Source organism: Quercus robur, chromosome 11 (genome assembly GCF_932294415.1).
Source record: "Quercus robur chromosome 11, dhQueRobu3.1, whole genome shotgun sequence".
In the NCBI taxonomy this organism is placed as follows: domain Eukaryota; kingdom Viridiplantae; phylum Streptophyta; class Magnoliopsida; order Fagales; family Fagaceae; genus Quercus; species Quercus robur.
In genome coordinates, this window is record NC_065544.1 from 27,665,900 (window position 1) to 27,686,751 (window position 20,852).

Consider the following 20,852-nt stretch of genomic DNA (forward strand, 5'->3'; position numbering starts at 1 on the left):
TTGGACCATGATCAGAGCGAATTATAGGAAGATTTCTAAGAGAATATAAAGGGTAACTATTAACCCAGTATACACTAGCAAAAGCCCTGTCAAGTCTTTCCATGACAAAATCCCCATCCTCCTTATTATTCATCCATGTGAACCTTTGTCCAGTAGCTGCAAGATCACATAATTTTAATTCATCTATCACCTACTGGAAAGGGGATCACCAACAAGACTACCTTGATGAAAAGAAAATTTTTCAACCTGCTTAAGGACTTGGTTAAAGTCCCCAATACAAAGCCAATTCGGATAAGCACAACACTTAAGAGATTTTAGTTGATGCCAAACTGCTTCTCCCTTTGAATGTTCAGGATGGCCATATACAAAAGTAACAGACAAGGGACAACCTTTATTATCTAAAAGATCAGTGTGAATGAGGTGCTCAGAACTATGGATCACCCTAAGATTTTGCTTGGGCATCCATGCCAAAATAAGACCACCACTCAAGCCTACCCTTGGGACTTCCCATCCATCAGAAAAACCACATTTTACCCCCACATTTTCCCCTTTATTTACAGCTAACTTAGTTTCCATCAGGAACATAATATCTGGTTTGAGTTCTTGGGCTTTTTTTTTTTACATTGCAGAACTACAGAGGACTTGCCCAAACCTCTACAGTTCCAACTTAGGATCCTCATGACTGTTAGGGAAGCTAAATAGGGCCAGCTTCCCAACACCCAATTGGATTTTCCAGGAGATTGTTATGATAAAAATTCTCATCCTGTATGCAATAGTAAAGGGAGAATATATTGTTACCTTCCTTTGGACAAAATCCACAGAGTAGCCTTTGTCGTATGTTCCTGCCTAGCCTTCCTAATTCTGATCCAAGCCTCTTCCTTGATGTACTGCATTTAGTCTCTAACCACTCATTGCAATATAAGCTAGGCATATACCCTGGGTCTGAACTTGCTAAGATTGAGGATGGTGGGCCTGGGCCTGGGCCCACAGGTCCAAGGTGATAAAATTATCCAAACCAGTGTCTAGGTTAACAGTATGACTTTAGGCTTCTATCACCAACAAATCTGTGACATGCAAAGCCTTTGACTGACCTTGGTCCACATCTTGTGATCTTTGGAACCTAGGCCCAGAACTAGAGCTGCCCAATTCAAACCTCATTCCATCTTTATCAAAACCGTGGACCACAGAATCTCCCATTGAGGCTGTAGAGTCTAGGATTTGTCTTCCATGCCATGTAATGCTACATACCCACTCAGGTCGATCCTGATTTAACTTATCCAGATTGAACATGATGGCGCTGTTTTAGAATCACTTTCTGTGTCCATATCAGGCCTTGTACTATTTCTCAATTCACCTATCGTAAGAAAAGGTCCATGTCCGTCAAGCCATGTCCATTGAAGTGAAGAATTGTCTGCCGCTGCCCCGGGGGTTGCATGGTGAAAGTGGAGGTATCCTCATGCTCCTGAGGATGTATTTGCGAAGCATGCAAATTCTACTCTACAGTCAAAATAGGTCATGTACCTCTGTTTTGGGGTTACTCAGTGGATGAGGTAGGGGAGTTAACGAGCATGGGTGGGGTTGGATTGTTCCCTAAAGAGAGGGAGTGGATAGCTGAGTTCAAATTTGTATGATCCAATTCTGGTTGCAGAGTAGAATCAGGAGGTGGGATGAGAGGTTGGCTATTTGGGAGTGGCACATAGGGTGTGGTTGGATCAGAGGATTTAGTGTTCTGCTCATTGTGTGGGAAAGGGGTTGGATGTGTTGCATGATGTCCATCAGTTGGATTATCATGAGAAAAGCATTACAATGACTATAGAAACACAAATTTCTACAAAGTTATTAATAATAATAATAATAATAATAATAATAATAAAATGAATGTTTACTTTCTCTGGTGTTTAGAGACTCAATAGGAAAGCAATTATGCTAGTTATTCTTTCGATCCAGTCCATTTGGTCCAGATTGTCCAGTGAAAATGATTTGTACTACTTTTTCAAAAAAATAATATTTTCACCCGATCTATGTAGGAAAGCCTTATTGAGTTTCTATTGATTGAAGAGAGAAATGCATAATTGATGGTGAAAAAAAAAAAAAAAAAGCATAATATACACTTATCTCTTTTTGAGATAACATAATATAAACTTTTTTTTTAGCAAAGCCGATAACATGATGATAATATACATTCCTAATTGTGTGGAAATAACACGAAGAAATTATTTTATTTCAGCCAAAGAAACAAAAGTGGTGTCGTGGTGTAGTTGGTTATCACGTCAGTCTAACACACTGAAGGTCTCCGGTTCGAACCCGGGCGACGCCATTGATTTTATTTCAATCCAAAACAAAAAGTTTTTTAAAATTTCCCTTACAAAAATCAAAACTCCAAACGGCGACGTTTTTATTTTTTATTTTTAAAAATTATTATTTATATCCTATTTTATCTTCTTCCCTATATTCAAGCACCGAGACCGCATTGACTTGCTTCCACGTCACAAATCTGTTAACGCCAACAAATCCCAACCAATCAAATTCCTCTCCAGATCACTTTCTCCTCTCCCATTGGTCCAAACCCTCCAAGTCACCACTCCCAGAATTTTCCTCCACCACTCATTTTTTTTTTTTTTTATACCAAACTTTCCCAAATTAACCCCAACCGCTCTTTTTATAACAGCCCACACATTAAAAACAACCTCTTTTATTCTGTATTGTACAAATCAAAATCCATAATCCAAAATCAAAATCAAAATCAACCCAATGGCTCTGAAACCTGTCTCTCTGCAATGCAAATCCGTGTTCTTATTATTTTTCCTCATCGCGATCCAAACGTCGTCGTCTACGCCTCTGTTTTCCTCTTCTTCTTCCTCAGATTTCAATCCTCCCTACCCCAAAGCCATCTCTGTAAGTTTCTTACTTATTCTATTGCAAATTCAGTTTTTTTTTTTTTTTTTTTTTTTTTCCTTAGGGTTTTGGTTTTCCTGTTTGGTTGCTCAGAAAATTAAGAGGAAAATCAAATTTGGGAAAATTATATTTTTTTCTGATTCATGATTAGTTTTTTTTATTTTTATTTTTTTTTTCTCGTTAACTAAACGCGGTCAGCATTCGATTCAAAACCTTCATCTAGCAATCAGGGAAGCTTCAAAATCCTGAGTTTGACAATTTTAATGAAATAAGATATTGATTATTGTATTTTTGTTAGCAGAAGAAATTTTGGGAATAAAAATTTCTGGTTCATGATTTGGGGTTTCTAGGGAATGATCTGGTTTCAATTGTTACATTTAAAATTTATTTTTCTTCGTTTTCTCGTTAACCAAACGCTGTTAACTGTGAAGAACTCGATTGAAAACCCCCCCCCCCCCAAAAAAAAAAAAAAAAACTCAGCTAACCAACAGGGAAGATTGATTATTGTAAATTTTTAATGTATAGGATCTGAAGGAAGCGATAGTGAAAGGATTAGGGTTTCAAGCGGATGATTTCAAGGTATCAGGGTTTGATCTGAGGGATGCCCAAGTGGGGCATTCAGTGGCGTATGAATTCGATGTGGAAATCGACAATAAGGTCCTTCCCTTCAAGCTTTTGGAGGATGTTAACCGCTGGGAATATGTGGATTTGCCTATTTTCCGAGTGGACAATGGGTTGGTTGAGAAGGGCAAATCGGATCCCAGCTTGCCGGTTCTAGCTCCGTTTCAGTTGGCTGGACCCATGGAGCTTTGGATTCAGGATGCCAAAGATATGCGCATCTCTCTTCCAGTGAGTTTTTTATTTTTATTTTTTTATTTCCTATTATATTTTGTCTCAATCTGTGCATTTGTTGTTTGCTAGAATTAGATGAATCATATTTGGGATGGTTTGTAGGTTTTTTGGGCGTGGAATTTGGTGAATTTTTTGAATCTATATGAAAATTTGGTGTTAAAGGATTCGATATTTATGGCCTTGAGGCAATCCAATGGATTATATAAACATGTGGGTGGAATGGGATAGTAGTAACTAGTAACTAATAAGCTTTATCTTTGTTTAGAGTTTGTGGATAATGTAGAGATTTTGTGTCCACAAATGTAAATCGAACGTTTGCTCAAACTTGTTCAGTTCATATTTTGAGTCTTGCAAGTGGGTTTGATATACCCAAGAAGATGGATTTGAAACAGTGTTGTGTGTTGGTGTGTAGAAATTCATACCAGTTGTGAGTATTTGCTATATGAATCTAATTTCCATCCAAGATTTTCTGAGTTGCTGGCATGTATATTGTCTAGGGGATTGTAATGTCTATTGTTTGAGATTTTGGATATTAATGATTTCACGGAGCAAAACCTTTGAAATCTTCTAATACTTGGGAAACTGTATATACTGTTTACACACGATATTACAATTTTCAGATGAAAAAAAAAAAGAATGGAAAAACGATTATCAAAGGGAAAACATACTGGTTTTGAGTTGGTTTCTTTAGGTTGACATCCAGTTGTTTATATGTGGTTTTCCTTTAACACCATGGTCATAGGGTAACAAACCCACTGCGTGTTCATTTTAGGATCTGATAAGAGGGCCACTGCTGTGATCTTTGAAATTTCGTCATTCATTTTGTTGTTATCTTGATTGTGCAGCATGATGTGGATGCTGGTGTCTTGAAGAAAGTGATGTTAGCAGATGGTGCCGTTGTTACTGTCAAGGGTGCCAGATCAGTTAGCCTACGCCACCCACTTGAATTCCCACTCCCCTTAAACCGATCCCAAAATGGATTTGCATCTGGTCTATTAACCCTGGCTGAACAGCTCCGCCATGCTTCCCGTACTCAAGGTGCTTCACTCCTCTCACTTCGCATTGTTGGTCCTACCTCCCTCACAGCCCCCACCTCATCTTCACCCTCTTCCACCAACAGGCTGAAGCTTAAGCGCCTTGCACCAGGGCTTGTGGAGTTATCCTCAACATCAAAGGCCCTCTCCACTATTGATCTTCAAGAAGATGCCACCACACTCTTGACGCCAAGTCAGTTCACCACAATGTGGCCTCTTCCTTCAGTCAATGGCTCAAACTCAAACTTGCTTGGTTTTGAGACACTGCTCTCTTCGGTGCTGGGTCCTAAGGCTAACAAGAAAGGTTCCTTCAAGTTGTTGAAGGCAGACGTGTCAGCTCAGACATTTCTAAAGATAGGTTTTGGGGTTGAGAAGAAGTTGAAAGAAGGAGATGGGATTGATTTTGAGGGTTTTCCTGCGTGGAGGACAAAGCCAGAGAATGTGAGAATGCATTTTGAAGTTTTGGCAAAGGTCGATGGTGAGAAGATTGTGCCAGAGAGAGTCATGCAAGTTAACCCTGTTATTGTGGAGGACACGGTGGCACCAAATGTGGCTGCGGGGAATGTGACAATGTCTAAGGCCCCTATTATTCACCCTCCCTCCAACCCCCTCACCTTGTAAATTGTTGAAGGGATTTAATTTTGATTAAAGTTACCAGAGCAAAGTGTACCTATCAAAAAAAAAAAAAAAAAGGTTACCAGCGCAAAGTGTACAGAAGAAATCCTCGTTTTCTTTTGCATTTTTTTTTTTTTTTTGGGTTATATTTGATGAGTTAAAAAGCGGTGCTATTATTAACTGTACAAATTCTCGTAATAAAGACTATCTACTTGCCTTATGATTGTGTGACTTTTCCATATCCTTTTCAGGATGGCAGAACATCGGCTCTTTTTTCTTGAGAATTATATATTGTTGCAATCTTCATTTTGTTATGGTCCTAATAACACTTCTGTCAATTCATGAAATTAATGCAACAATAAGACGCACGGTAGCATTTGACAACACGACTTAGGAGTAGAGGGAGGACCCAAAAAAAAAGAAAAAAAAAGCAGGTTTAATACGCAATAATGACAGTAATGAACCTTGTTATGGAATAGTTATTTCTTAGGAGTTGTTTAGTTATAAAAATAATACTAGTTATATAATTTTTTTTTTCAATTTGTACTTGATATTTTAAGCAAAACTCACTATAAAAGTGTAAATCTATTTTTTATTTTAAAACGGTATTTTAAGAAATTTGACTAAAATATGATGTGATTCCACTATCTTAACATTGATTCAGTTTTCTATTCCTGTGTTATTAGTTATTACCAAAAGAATGAATAGAAATAGTTGTCATTCTAGCTCTTTGTATCACTTGTAATACTAATTCTTATTACATTTTTTTTTTTTTTTTGAAAACAATTCTTATTACATTTTAATAACTATTACTCCGTATAATATACCAAAAACGTACGCTCTATAATAGAATCCTTTCCATATTATTGAAAATAAAGAGTTGTCCTCACTAACAGAACAATACCTTGTATTGTAATGTCTTCATATTTTTGACAAATGATATTGCTCTTGCTCTCATACCTTATTTGTTTGAGGGTGTTCTGGGAACCACACCCGTAATGTCTTTTGGATGACTACACATTATTTGTTTTCTATACTTTTCTAAAGTAAGCACATTCTAGTTCCGCAAGAAAGATTATCAGATGGAATTGCATTGTTTGCATGTTAAGGCAACCAAATCTATGCAGAGTCCATTAAATGCCCTGAACATCCCTTTGTTAAATTGCTGCAACTCAACCCAAGAGATTGGGGATCGAAAGATAGTTTGAGGGAAATTTCCAACTGGTTCGGGATACAATAGGAGATTACTAAGACTGAGGGAATTTAAGATAGTAAACAAAAATATACAGAGCCTTTAAGGAGATGATAAGATTGTGATTAGCATCTTCTCAGCAGTTATTTCCAAATAAAGGAAATGCCCTTTTGGATGCTTCCGGCTAACTCTTTCTTTGCTTTCTCCAATCCAACTCTGTCAAAAGAATCATGAGGAAAGTAGATTATATTTTGTCTTGCTTTATACTTAGTTTCCAATAGAGAAAATAATCATGTAGTGGTAATAAATGCATATCATCATACCTCTCATACTCATTTAGAGGTCCCAGTTGGTAAATCTCTTCAGCTCCAATACGACCAAGTCGTACCTTGGATGCAAAGAAAGGAAGTTCTGTCACCTATTATCAACATTTTGGCAAAAAAAGGCATGCTTTATAAATGAGTTTTGGAATTCAAATAAAAATCCAAGATCCTTAATAAAGAAAAAATCAGCTTGAACAAGGCACCTGAGAAGCTACAAAGGCACATTCCACGACACCTGCATCTCCTCTCAAACCTCGAAGGCATGCATCTGCAAATTTAACGGCCGCATATGCCTATACAATGTACTTGCTGATATTAGTTTTCCTTATTTGCTTGAATAAATATTTGAAGCTCTATGTCTAGAAGGTCACAAAATGAACAAAATATTACCATTGACAGCGTTGCAGAACCAGCCCCAGCTTTCGCCTAAGTAACATGAAAAAACCATAAAAACTATGATTTAATTAATTGATATTAGCAAATGCAGAAGTAGTGAAAATAGTTTAAAGCATAATTAACCTAGAGAGAGAGAGTACAATTTTCTTGAGAAAATCTGGTATCAGAAAAGTGCAAACTAGGTTGGTTTTTGGTCCTATGTTGCAATTTGTCTAGGCATCTTGCCTCTGGTCAATAGGTGTATCAGTGTATCAGATGACTGAAGCAACCATACCAGCTAACTAGAGAAGGAATTAGATAAAAACATACGTCAAGATTACAGTCTCATTGCTAGCCAAATGAAGAAATATTAATTATTTTGTAGGAAATTGTCCAAAATCTTGTAACCATAACCCATAAAGATATTTTATGGTACAGAAGTTTTGAAGCTTCTAACTCTGTCTGGGTTAAAGTCAAAGATTTCATCAATAAAGTATAAAAGACAGTCTGCAATAGGTAGCTCTATGAATTCATCACCATTTGCTCTTCCCCCCAAGCCCCAGTTATAAGTATTACCTATTTCCTCTTCCTCTCTGAACTTAATTCACTTGAGAGCAATAAGCTTCCACCAACATTTCAAAACATCCTATTAAAATGTGAGTGATGATTTTGCATATGTATTGCTTGGGCCTGATAAATAACCAAGTTGATAGAGGTACATGCTTGCATGAAATTGTATGCCAAAACTTTGCCTTTCCAGTTGCATTAAAGAAGACATTAGCCAATGGATACGTGAGCAAGGAATACAAGAAAACATTTGAATCTACAATGATAATCTGATCATATTTCATTTTCCAATTTGATTCGCATTATATGAAAGGCACTGAGTGACATTACCTCAACAACTTCTGTCCCACCATTTTGAATGCGATTTGTAAGGTATTCAGATTCTTCTTTGGTTAAAGTGCAGGGAGGCTTAACCTGAAAATTTTTGTTTACTTTTTTAATTTCACAATTTTGATTACATTATAACATGCATTACTTAGATGGCTGGATTAACAAATCTGAAATTGATGAAGTTGAAAATTCATTTCTATAAGACCTGTGACAGAAGGGGCAAAATTGTCACTCCTGAATGACCTCCAACAACTGGAACATCAACTTCCCTAGGATCAAGCCCCAGCACCTCTGCCTGTAAAAGATCATTGGATGGCATAAAATACTGCTTATTATCCAAAAATAAAGCATAAATCAATTAAACATATATGCTTTTACTTGGCACTCTGTAAGCACTAGTGCACTACCATTATTTATCATGCTCTGGCAGAATTCATCCTTTTTTTTTTCTTTTTTTTTTTTTATATATTTAAATCTCGCAATCCATTGTTGAAGATGTGCATTAAATGATGTAGGGATTTTCTTATGTCATACAATCAATTGCAAATGATTACTAAGGAAATGTATTCTTATGTTATCAATATGAAAATAAAACTATGAGAGTGAATCACAAGAAAGACTGAGAACTCTGATATGATTATTTATGACTGATCATTTAAGAAGAGATTCTGTACTTGATATTTAAGAATAGAAAATCATGAGCAACGTATTGGAGGATCCACAATTAGAATTTACTCAACATTTCAAAACAAGCACCACAATAATATGGACAATTATCTTGCATGGGAATGCAGAGGTAATGCTATGGATCATCTTGTCACTAGAGGGGACGAAGAAGAGAGAATCAATATTCAATAGCATTGCATATTGGATCCATGATATACTTAACTTATATATTACTTTATGCATATGTGTTGCACATTTGGAGCAGTCTTTTATTTGACTACTTCATAAAACTACCTGATGTTTGCCTAATATTTGCAATTGAAGGATATTTATTGTTGGACAATTGTCATTTTTATTAACGAACAACAAATCGAGATATTAAAGTCAAATGAGAATTAACAGAATCCTTACTGTGTAGAGCACAAATAAAAAATATCTAGCTATTGTTACATACCACAAAAGTATTTGCTCGCACAACATCGAGCGTTGTAACTCCCAGAAGTCGCTTTGGGTCGTAAGTGCCAGATTTCTTGAAAACCTCAGCTGCAATTGGAACAGTGGAATTCACTGGATTGCTGATCAAGTTGACAATAGCATTGGGGCAGCACTTTGCAATGCCTTCACAGAGGGTCTTGACAATTCCAGCATTGATGTTGAAAAGGTCATCCCTTGTCATTCCAGGCTTCCTTGGCACACCAGCAGGTACGATTACAAGGTCCATGCCAGTAAGAGCACTCTCAAGCTGTGGCTGTCCTAAGAAACCACGCACCTAGAACCCAGAGATAACATTTACTTTCCAAGTCCATATAGATCAACACTTTCTAGTTCTGCATTTTAAATAAGCACCAGATTTTTCATGCGATTGATCCTTGATTGAAAACCCCAACTTAGAAATAGAGTTTAAAAAAATGGTTGAAATCTAAATTTCATTGTTTTAATATCAGGTAAATATCAAAGTTTCAAGAAAATAATCAATTTTACTATTGATTGTAACAAAAAGTTGCAGCATAAGAGGGAGGGGAAACAATATAAAAGAAGAAGAATATTTAATAGCAATGATAAAGAAATATTACCACAGCACCAGTGTCCATGTGACTAATATCAGCTGTGACACCAGGCGAGTTGACAACATCATAGAGATGAAGAACCGAGACTAGAGGATTTATCTTCATCAACATAGCAAGAGGTTGGCCAATGCCCCCAGCAGCACCCAAGATTGCAACTTTGAACCCAGGTGCCCCACCTTTTGCTCGGCAATTTGCTGCCCTCAAACTAGAATTTTCCTCCATCTTTTGTTACATATAATCCACATAACACATCAATTTCATTTCCAAACATCAGAAGGCATGAAAGGAGACACAATTTCAATTTGTTGAAGATTATGTATCATATAGATAACTAGATTTTGATACAGAAAGTACGTAGAAATGAATGCACAACAAATGAGGTCAGCAAGAAGAAAATTATCAGAGATGATTTTCGTTATGAGCCTTGGTGGCTATCAGTATACACAATAGTAAGGAAGAGCAATTATTTGAATTGAAGGGCTCATTAGATTGAGAGCATTTCTATTTAGATATAATTTAATCAATAGAGGCTTCTCGTTTATTATCAAGTACTTGATGCAACCTTGGCATTAGCCAAAATCATAATAACATGGTGGATGAAAAGAATAATCTCATGCAACTTTGATGATCACCATGGCTTAGTTACACAAGTAAGACTTCTTTAAGTGTAACACCACCAAGACAGACCTGAAGATTAGAAGGGTGGAGATGAGCTGTGATCCTAGCAATGCGCTGATTAACCTCTGCACTTGCCTCCATCTGTATGCTCTTTTTGAGAGTGTGTGTGTGTTGAAGTGTATTAGTATGACAAAATACGTGAAAGGTATAAATAAATTTAATTATAAAAGAAAAGAAAGAGATAAATGAGAAAAAATGGTAAATGGAGAGTGGGAGGCAAGAACTTGACATATATGTCCAAAACTTTTTAAAATTCAGTTTTTTGAGTGGAAACTAATTTTCGGGTTCCTTATCTTATCCAAGACCTCAAATGCTTGTGGCTCACAGAAATTTTTTACAAAGAACTCATCTACATCTCATCTTTGTTTCTTTCCTATGTTGATTGTTAACCAATATGTCTCTTAGTTATGTCAGTGAGACAGTGACATTGTATGTGTCAAGGTGGAGAAAGGGACACATTCCCAGTCATTTCTTATTTGTTTGATCTTATAAATTTGGATTTAGGTGATTAAAATCTAAATACTTTGTTTGGATAGTTTAAAGAATCAAAGGACTTAGATTTTAGAAAATTAGATGCCTAATAAAGGATCTGAAATTATATTTCAATAGATTTTAAATTTTATAACTTCAAATCCTTCTATGTATAGCCAAGAATCATGTATTTTAATTGACATCTTGTGTATTTTTAATAAAGACATTCAAAGTTTAAATCTCCTGACCACTATTATCAAATTATAAAAAAAAAAATTAAATAAATAAAAATCCTCATTAGTATAAATTGCATTCAAATAAGGAATTTTCAAATATAAAGATTTGGAATCAAGACATTTCAAATTCATTGATTCAAAATCCAAATTCAAGTATCCAAAACCCAACTTGAGTGATTTTGAATTTTTAACATTTAGAACTTACGAACAAGAATGTCAAGATTAAAAATGTTAAATAAGTAGGGGCTCAACAACAATCGACACTGTGGCCAATTAATTAGGCCTTTTTTTTTTCTTATAAAAAAAAAGTAGGCCTTTTCAGTTTTTCTTATAAAAATAATATATTAGGCCTTTTCTTGCACAGTACCACACCACAATGATCTGGGCTGGGCCTATAAATTTTCTCTTACAAAAATTACAAGCCCAATTTGTTGAAATTTCTTTAGCATTCCAAACCCAGTAATTGGTTCAATTGCAAACCCACTTACACATATACCTCAAATTAGTACTGCAAAAATTTAGCTGAATCCTATGTATAGTATTTACTCCAAGGCAACAATTGATTTGGTAATTGTTTAAAATATATGATAACAAACTGATGGGCTGGGAGTGAAAATTGATGTTCTCTTTAATTAAATGGGCTGGTCTTAGCCAAGCTGAGCCGAAATTTTAAATTTTAAATATTTTTTGACAAATCAGGTCACCTTTTCTTTTTTTTGAGAAACAAAAAACAAGGTCAGCTAGTACAACTCATTATTGGTCTGGGCATATAAATTTTCTCTTACGAAAATTAAAAGCCAATTTGTTGAAATTTCTTTAGAATTCCAAGTCCAGTACTTGGTCCAATTGCAAACCCACTTACACACATACCTCAGATTAGTATTTACTCGAAGGCAACAATTTACTTGATAATTGTTGAATCCCTAATTGTTAAAACTATAGTTTTTAACATACAACACTCATTCATTGTGTATCAAAATGTGGCTCAAGTTATCGAAAAAAAAAAAAAAAAGTGGCCCAGTCTCATTAATCAAAATTTCAATGAACATACTCTTAACATTAATTGACAATAGATCCCTATCCAAAAAAAAAATTAATAATAAACTATAGGTCATGAGTTATAACATATTGACATGTTCTCTAATAAACTCTAAACAATATATCTAATTAAAAGAAAAATGGTCAAATAAAAAGGCCAAAATTAGTGTCATGTTGATGAGACTCTAATAAGGAGTTGATTCCATATCTCTATTTTCTTGCTTGTAGACTATACAACGTATATAGGACTTCAGGTGCAACATAGTATGCACTTCCAACAATATCATCAAGTCCTTCATTTGCACATAACACCCATATATGGGACAAATAAAATAAAACAAAAACAAGTAGCACTTTCAGCCTTCTTCAAAAAGTACCCTCTTTTGTCTTGGTGATTGAAGATTGTTGAGACTACAACTACTCCATTACAGTTTTCCATCTCAACTTGATCTGAATTTGAACACAATTCAAACAGACTTGTATCAGTTATATCAAGAAAAAATAGATTTTTTTCTATGAATTGTGTTCCATGAATTGAGCACAATTCAAACAGATTCAACTGATAGGAAAAAAAAAAAATCAAAACAAAACTCATTACCCCAAAACAAAAACTACAATCATTGAATGCAAAAATTCAAGGAAAAAATGGAGGGTAGGGTAGTACATACCTGTGAAGAAGACATAGGAAGAGCAAGTGGAACGATGGGTTGGGAGGGCATACTTGTGTTCTCCATAGAAAGAAGGGTAAGAAAAGAGAGGTGTAGAGAGCGAGAAAGAGAGTGGTGAAGATGTAAAACAAAGAAACAGAGGAGCTTTGATTGGAAGAGGAGATGTGTAGATGATGTTACCTTCCCCATAAAGTGATATCTCATCAGTTTCCATGCGGTGGTGGAGGGATGGTGGAGCCAAAGCAATTTTCGAATTAGGGATTTAGGGTTTATAAAAATCTAGATTTGTGGGAGAGGCTGCACACACAAGAGATAGGGAGAGAGATGTGAAAAAAATTGGCTTTTGTTTTAATTGATTTTGAGGAAGGGTGTTCGGTCTTTTAAGTTTGTTCCACCTAAGCTCGAAGCATGTGTTTGTCGCATGCAGTAAGAGTCCATTAATCATCATGGCAAAAATAACACCAAGGTGCAAAGTGTGATGGGTGTGATAGTTTAGGATGCAAAGTGTGCATTCGAATAGTTTAGGGTGCAAAGTATAATTTGGTGTATAGTTTAGAGTAGCAAAGTGTAATTTCTCTTAAAATATATGATGACAAACTAAACCCCAAATTGTTAAAACTATTGTGGGTTTGGCACAACTATAGTTTTTAATATATGTCTTTTGTCAATCAGTCGTATTCTTCAGCTTTCAACTCTCATTAATTGTGTATCAAAATGTGGTTCAGTTTCATTCTAGGAACTTCATTAACCAAAATTTCAATGAATAGACTTTTACATTAATTGACAATAGATCCCCATCCAAAAATTTAAAAAATAAACAATAGGTCATGAGAAATAACATATTGACATGCTCTCTAATAAATTCTAAACAAAATATCTAATTTAAAGTAAAATGATCAAATGAAAAGGCAAAAATTAGTGTCATTTTGATGGGACTCTAAGGAGTTGATTTCATATCTATATTTTTAGCATCTCTAACTCTGCTACTAACAATACTATATACCCCTTCTCTTCCTTGGCTACTGCTACTTGCTCTATCATTGCCACTGCTACTACATTTATTACCTCCTTTGTTGACCACAACAAGAGCTAGCCAGAGTTGATCTTCATTACCTACTTTAAAAGACCAAATTTGGATCACTTGGTTAAGCTTTTTGCCAAGATTATTTTTTTTCACCACCTTATTCCAAGATTTTATTAGCATATAGCACGAGCATTTCTTTCTTGACTCCTTGGGCATGTCCCATTTCCTTAAAACGATCTAATTTACCTTACTGGAGGGTTCCATGAAGGGGACTTCCATTGCTTGTTGTTGATCCAGATATTCTCTTTCTGCCTCTCTCAAGAAACTACCATTGATTTGGCTTAAAGGCATGGACAACTGACTGTTATGTCAGTTTAGGTCAGTCTTAGTGAGAGGTTTTTGTATGACCAAAACCAGTTGGGTTACACCCATTATGTCAATGATATTTTGGAGATTTTGATGTAGTTTTGGTGATGGGTTTGAGAGTGGATGGGTTGGGTTCAATTTGGGCTTCATTGGTGGCTTTTCTTTGCTTCTGGCTAACAAGCTTCAAACCTATTAGGATTGGTGCCCTAAAATCCTATTGTATAATGCTATGTATGACATTATGTTATAAGTAATAAAGTTGTTTTATCATCTAAAATGATAGCGACATGAATATTTGAACATTATCATATAGTCCTTGAGATGCATAATATGTGATTTTGTCATAGAAGATGTAAATCACAAGTTCTTTGTAAACTCGGAATCTTAGTTTGTAGTCGGTGATGAAATTGGGCATTTCATTTGCAAAGACTATATAACATGTCAACTAAGATGATTTGTCTCGATCATGGAAGTGAAGGCTTCTAGTTAATATGTTAATATGTTTTAAGTGTATAAGACATATTGAACTGGACCACTGTGAGATTTATTATTCTATTAATGATTGTCCAATGAATAATAAATCTCATGACTTTTATTTACATAAACTCTCAATCCTAAGAGAATAGATAAACCGATCATGAAATGTAGGTTACTTTGATATATTAGGAGTGTGATCTAATCTAACGGTCAAAATCTCAGTATGTTGGGTAACCACACATAGTGCTGAAGGAACACATTATTCCCAAGATGGAATTCATAATCTCTTTATAGAGATATAAAATATTCTCTTGAGATAAGTTTAATGAGTTTGGTTATTTAGAGTGTTAGGCCTAACAACTTTAGTAAAGAGTTACTAAAGTTTATATTTTATGACCTTGCTTTTCATAAACATATATGAATAACTTAAAGGATTAAACTGGATACTCAAGGATCAAGAGGTAGTAACATTTAAAGTAACAGTTATATATTATGATTTTTTATTACTTTAAATATTTTCATGAAGGGGTTAAATGTTTAGATAATAAAATCTTAGGATATAATTTATTAATTAAGCATAGAGTGAAATTATAATTATATAGTGGTATTAAATATAATTAATGGTAACTTTAGGCTTGTCAAGAGTTGACAGATAAGCCTAAAGCACATTGGAGTTAGAGCTTTATTTGTCCCTTTTAGTCTCACTTTGAGCCACACACTAAAGCCTAATTGGGCTAGCCCAAAAGGCTAACCCAATTAGATAATCAGTTATTTATTTAAAGAGATATACGTATGATTAAAAGAGAAACATAAAGATTTCTCAAGATACTCTCTTATTCTCTTGAACAAGTACATATAGAACTGATTGAGAGACCATACATCTTAGGCACATGTGGAATTGGGGTGAAGACTGAAATTCTTCCCAAGTTCAATCTTTGTTTGTTTTGAATTTCACTGCATCAAGGTACGTCTTCCTATTCTTGTTTCTAAAATATAGATGTTCCATGTTATCTCACATGAATGAAGTAGATCCATTTATTTCCACTGCGTATTTTTGTATGAGATGCAAAACCATGTTTACCAACAAAATCTTGACAATTGAGGCCATCAATTACTCTAGGTGTGGGTTTAGGAGACTTTTCCATAGATAGAAGTGTAGATTCAGAGTGGTTGGGAACAACAATGGATGAAGTAGCAGAGATTCCCAAATGGGATTTCTTGGGTGGGATTATTTTGAGGCTTAGTATGATCTTTGGTGTAGTACAACCCTCTGGTTTTGGTTCTTGTAGTGGCAAAGCATTCAATTCTGAATCCACAGTGCCAATGGGTTGAGAAAACCTCTTCCTTTTGACGTTGAAATTTGGCAATTGGGAATGGGAATGAGACTTAGACGAGCCAAGATTCAATCTTTTTCTATAGGAGGAGCCCCAAGGGGTTTGAAACAATAATGGAGGTTCTTCTCTTCTGAAGGCAGTGGCAGAGAAGGTTTTTTAGCGAGGAATTGATTCAAGTCCTTCAAGACACATAGAGTGAGCAAGTCCAAGTCCACCACTTGTTTTCCATTCTCTACTAAATCTTTGGTGCACTCTTTTTTCAATGCATTGAATGATTCACACTCACAAGGGGTAGAAGGACGCGAACCGGGACTAGTCACTGTCATTTTGATCTTCTTTCTTGATCACTTCTCTGTGAGTTACATAGATAAAACATCAAACAAAAAGTAGAGACGAGAGAGACCCAAAATATTCAATTCTTGTCATTGGATTAAGTTGAATTGGCCTCTAAGATTTCTTAATTTATGTTTCTCCACTCAGAAACAGAAAGCAATTGTGGGCTACAAAGTGGGTTTTTGGTTTGATGAATTCTCTGTGAGTTTAAGAGATAAAACTAGACACAGAGAAAGAGAAGGTTTATTGTTGGTTATGGAAATATGAGTGTGATAGTGATAAATTTATGTAGTTATTTTATTTTAATTAAAAACGTTGTAATGTAATGTATAAGATTGTGGGGTGGAGTAGAGTTAGAGTAAATCACAAATTGTTGAGAGAGTTGGGGTTGCTTTGGGTTCAAGTAAGCCTCTTTGTCTTTGAGTTTGAGAACAAAAAGAGAGTCGGTCTCTCCGTCTCTGAGTCTGAGAGTGATTCATAATTCAAAACCCAAACACTAAAAGTAACGGCTAGTTGATTTAAGAGAGTTGGGGTTGCATTGGGTTTAAGTCAATCAAGTCTCTATATCTCTGAGTCGGAGATAACAAAAATAGAGAGTAGAGCATTCAAAACCCAAACCCTCAAAACCAATGGCTAGTTTGTATTTGGGAAGCACTACAAAAAAAAAAGTTGCCTATAGCAGTGTTTTTTTAGTGGCATTCACAAAAAAAAAAATGCCATTATAGGTACCCTATAGTGGCGTTTGAAAAAACGCTTTGATAGGCATATCTATAGCCATGTTCAGAGGGCCCTAAAGTGGCGTTTTAAAATACTAAGCCTTTAGCAGCATTTCAAAGGTCCTATAACAACGTTTTAAAAATGCCACTATAGGTCCATTTAAAAAAAAAAAAATTTAAAAGCCAACCGAGAAAAACAAAATATTTAAAAAGGACCTATAGCAGTGTTTAATAAACACCACTATAGGCCCCTTGTCTTACTAGGGCCTATAGTGGCGTTTGTAAAACGATACTATAGCCGAACCCAAAAAATAAAATAAAATAAGAGGCCTACTATAGGTCCTTGTCTTAGGACCTACAATGGCATTTGTTAAACACTACTATAGCTCAACTCCCCAAAAAAATTGAGGGACCTATAGAAACGTTTAATAAATGCCACTATAGGCCCTTTGCCTTACAAGGGCCTATAGTGGCGTTTGTAAAACGCTGCTATAGCCCAACATTTAAAAAAAAAAAGTGAGGGACCTATAGAGAGTCGGTCTCTCCATCTCCAAGTCTGAGAGTGATTCATAATTCAAAACCCAAACACTAAAAGTAACGGCTAGTTGATTTGAGAAAGTTGGGTTTGCGTTGGGTTTTAGTCAGTCAAGTCTCTTTGTCTATAAGTCGGAGATAACAAAAATAGGGAGCAAAGCATTCAAAAGCCAAACTCTCAAAACTAATAGCTAGTTTGTATTTGGGAAGAACTACAAAAAAAGAAAGTTGCCGATGGCAATGTTTTTTTAGTGGCATTCACAAAAAACGCCACTATAGGTACCCTATAGTGGCGTTTTCAAAAAATGCTGCTATAGGCATATCTATAGCCACATTCAGGGGCTCTATAGTGAGGTTTTTAAACTTTGAACCTATAGTAGCATTTCAAGGGGCCTATAGCAGCGTTTTAAAAACACCATTATAGGTCCATTTAATTTTTTTTTTTTAAAAGCCAATCGAGAAAAACAAAATATTTAAAAAGGGACTTATAGCAGTGTTTAATAAACGCCACCATAAGCCTTTTCTGCTATAGTCCATCCCAAAAAAAGAAAAAAAAAAAAAAAAAAGAATTGAGGGACCCATAGCAGCGTTTAATAAATGCCACTATAGGCCCTTTTTCTTGCAAGGGACTATAGTGGCGTTTGTAAAACGTTGCTATAGCCCAACCCCAAATATGAGTGTATTTATGTTAATTAAAAAAACATTTTAATGTAATGTATAGGGTTCTTGAGTGGAGAGGAGAGGAAATTAAATCACAAATTGTAAATGCAAAGGCTAGTTGAGAGTTGGGGCTGCATTGTCCATCTCTGAGTTGGAGAGACCAAAACAGAGCAGATGGATTTTTTTAAGTATCATTCAAAACTAACAACTCTCTGTTACATAGTTTTTTTCCCCATTTTACCCCTATATTTTACATTTATTTCTCAGATGTGCCCTTCCTTGACATGTATTCAATAACAATTTATGTTATCTTCATTAAGTAATAATCTTTGTTGTTTATAAAAATAAAAATAAAATTAAAAAGTAACAATCTTTGTCTTTCAATTCCAAATATCAAGACCCAATTTATATATATATATATATATATATATATATATATCAAGATCCAACTTGAAAAAAAAAAAAAAAAAAAAAAAAGTGAATTTGGAAATGTCATTGATTGTTTAGAAGAAGCTTTTCTTGTGTACAACTAGGGGGAGAGGGGGGGGGGGGGGGAAGCCTGCATATAAACCACTGTTAAAATTTGGATTTGCTTATTTAAGAAGTTTTTGTACTTTGTATACAACTAGAATAGGCTAGCAGGGTTTCATTACTTAGCCAAAAAAAGAAAAAGAAAAAAAAGAAAAAAGAATAGGGTTTTATTTAGTGGAGACTGTTATTTACTAATTCTAAATAATATAATCAAATGGTACAACTTTCACTAATTATAACTATGATCTCAGAAGCTAAGATCTAATTGTTCATAGTCACTCGAAACCAATTACAGTTTTAGGAATATTTTTCTAGGTGGTCCTTAAAAAAATTTTAATTAAAAAAAAATCTAATAAAAAGACTTACATTAACCCCAAAAAAAAATGCAAATACATAAATTTTTATAGTTTTCTTTTAAGAGTTTTCATATTTTGAAATTGTTATATGATAGTCTCTTTATCAACGTTGCAAGCTATATTTCTTTTTCAATGTACATAGCCAAACAATCATTTATTCACTGATCTTTCATTCGATTACGCAGTTCATTTTTTATATATTTCATTATTGGAAAACTTCTTTATACTGTTGTTCTGTCTTCATTTTTATATATTTCCTTAATAGTTTTAATATAGTTTTAGCAGTAAATTGTTATGTCTTTATTATATGATATTTTTAGATGCTCGAGTAATTGTTTTAAGCATTTACAAATTTTTTGAATTACTCATATTCCTCATCTCATTTGTGTATTCTTTGATATTATTAAGAAAACAAATTCAATTTTGTGTTTAAATTATTAATTTTTCTATTCATTTTCCATATGTTGGATTAGATGTGTTAGATTAGATTATGATAGTATTAACACAATACTTCTTATTTTTTCAAAAAAAATTCTCTAAAATTCTCCCCTTTGTACTCTTGGTTACAATCATTATATATAAAGTTATAACCAACACTTTTTTTCTTGGGAATAGTGACATATTTCTATTGCTTCACATCAAAACCTTATTAAGATTTATGAATTTGATTATGCATTGGATATTTGGCTTAATCACATCACGTTTAAAATGTTTTACATATTCGGAAGAAGTAGTTTGACTTTGATGTGATTTTTATTTTTCCCTTTCTTCCCCCTCCCCCCCTCTCCATTAGCAACCTATTATTTTCCAAAATTTGATGATGATTTTATTGCATTAAATATGCATTGTAGCAATTTTTTTTCCTTTAATTTTGCTACCCTTAAGTTAGTATATTCAGAACTATTAGTTTCTTTATGTTATATTTCAATGTTGATATCCTCAATATTATTATTATTATTTTTAATTTAGTGTTTCTCAATTGACATTTGTTTTGTATTACATTTTTCCTTCGATGTATTGGTTTTGAGAATGAATGTGTCTCTAGCATTACTCCACTTTATGAGGACAATTATATTTATTGAATTTAAGTAAAATATTAAAATTTAATTTTTTTTTAAAATAAAAAGTAGAGAAAAATATAAATAGTTTAATGATATGAAAGATGTGGCTGAATTTAAATGTTGAATAAAAGAAGATGAGAAGAAGAAAAGGTGAAAATAGAAGATATAACAATAAACACAAATTTATCCATATCATGCTATGTAATAGAATATTATTATATTATTATATAATATCTTTAATTCTTTATAATACAATAGGATAACATTTAACAATCAAAGAAAAAAAATTAAAAACACAAAACTAAATAGCATCAACCCAAAATAGAGTTCTAAAGAACACACAAATTTATCACCCTAAAGCAAAGATGCAAGAAAAAAAAATCCACCAAAAAATTGAGAGAGAAATAACTTTTTTTTGTGAGATAAAATTATATATAGAATGGAATAGAGAAT

General features: G+C 34.2%; 2 protein-coding genes, 1 long non-coding RNA gene and 1 other non-coding gene across 4 annotated transcripts; 2 read left to right on the forward strand and 2 right to left on the reverse strand.

Moving 5' to 3' along the window:
- Positions 1–2,243: 2,243 nt before the first annotated feature.
- Positions 2,244–2,317, forward strand: TRNAV-AAC (transfer RNA valine (anticodon AAC)). The gene has a single exon. It is a non-coding gene; the product is annotated as a tRNA-Val (tRNA).
- Positions 2,318–2,690: 373 nt separating this feature from the next.
- Positions 2,691–5,616, forward strand: LOC126705715 (uncharacterized). The gene is made up of 3 exons (XM_050404878.1): positions 2,691–2,895; positions 3,421–3,744; positions 4,593–5,616. Exons 1-3 carry the CDS (start codon positions 2,752–2,754, stop codon positions 5,400–5,402), a joined length of 1,278 nt encoding a protein of 425 aa, XP_050260835.1. The 5' UTR covers positions 2,691–2,751; the 3' UTR covers positions 5,403–5,616.
- Positions 5,617–6,534: 918 nt separating this feature from the next.
- Positions 6,535–10,774, reverse strand: LOC126705759 (malate dehydrogenase, glyoxysomal). Its single transcript, XM_050404951.1, has 9 exons — positions 10,604–10,774; positions 9,923–10,138; positions 9,304–9,618; positions 8,389–8,478; positions 8,184–8,267; positions 7,302–7,337; positions 7,115–7,204; positions 6,912–7,006; positions 6,535–6,804 (listed from the first exon to the last, which is right to left on the reverse strand). The coding sequence occupies exons 1-9, from the start codon at positions 10,673–10,675 to the stop codon at positions 6,732–6,734; spliced, it is 1,071 nt and encodes a 356-aa protein (XP_050260908.1). The 5' UTR covers positions 10,676–10,774; the 3' UTR covers positions 6,535–6,731.
- A 1,745-nt stretch (positions 10,775–12,519) lies between these two features.
- On the reverse strand, positions 12,520–13,376 carry LOC126705850 (uncharacterized). Its single transcript, XR_007648441.1, has 2 exons — positions 13,008–13,376; positions 12,520–12,789 (listed from the first exon to the last, which is right to left on the reverse strand). It is a non-coding gene; the product is annotated as an uncharacterized LOC126705850 (long non-coding RNA).
- Between the last annotated feature and the right edge of the window lie 7,476 nt (positions 13,377–20,852).

Coding starts and splice junctions, on each gene's coding strand:
- LOC126705715 (XM_050404878.1), top strand. CDS start 2,752: ATGGCTCTGAAACCTGTCTCTCTGCAATGCAAATCCGTGTTCTTATTA. Junction 2,896..3,420: donor CCTACCCCAAAGCCATCTCT/GTAAGTTTCTTA, acceptor TTTAATGTATAG/GATCTGAAGGAAGCGATAGT. Junction 3,745..4,592: donor ATATGCGCATCTCTCTTCCA/GTGAGTTTTTTA, acceptor TTGATTGTGCAG/CATGATGTGGATGCTGGTGT.
- LOC126705759 (XM_050404951.1), bottom strand. CDS start 10,675: ATGGAGGCAAGTGCAGAGGTTAATCAGCGCATTGCTAGGATCACAGCT. Junction 8,479..9,303: donor TGCGAGCAAATACTTTTGTG/GTATGTAACAAT, acceptor GATCTTTTACAG/GCAGAGGTGCTGGGGCTTGA. Junction 7,338..8,183: donor GTGGGACAGAAGTTGTTGAG/GTAATGTCACTC, acceptor CATGTTACTTAG/GCGAAAGCTGGGGCTGGTTC.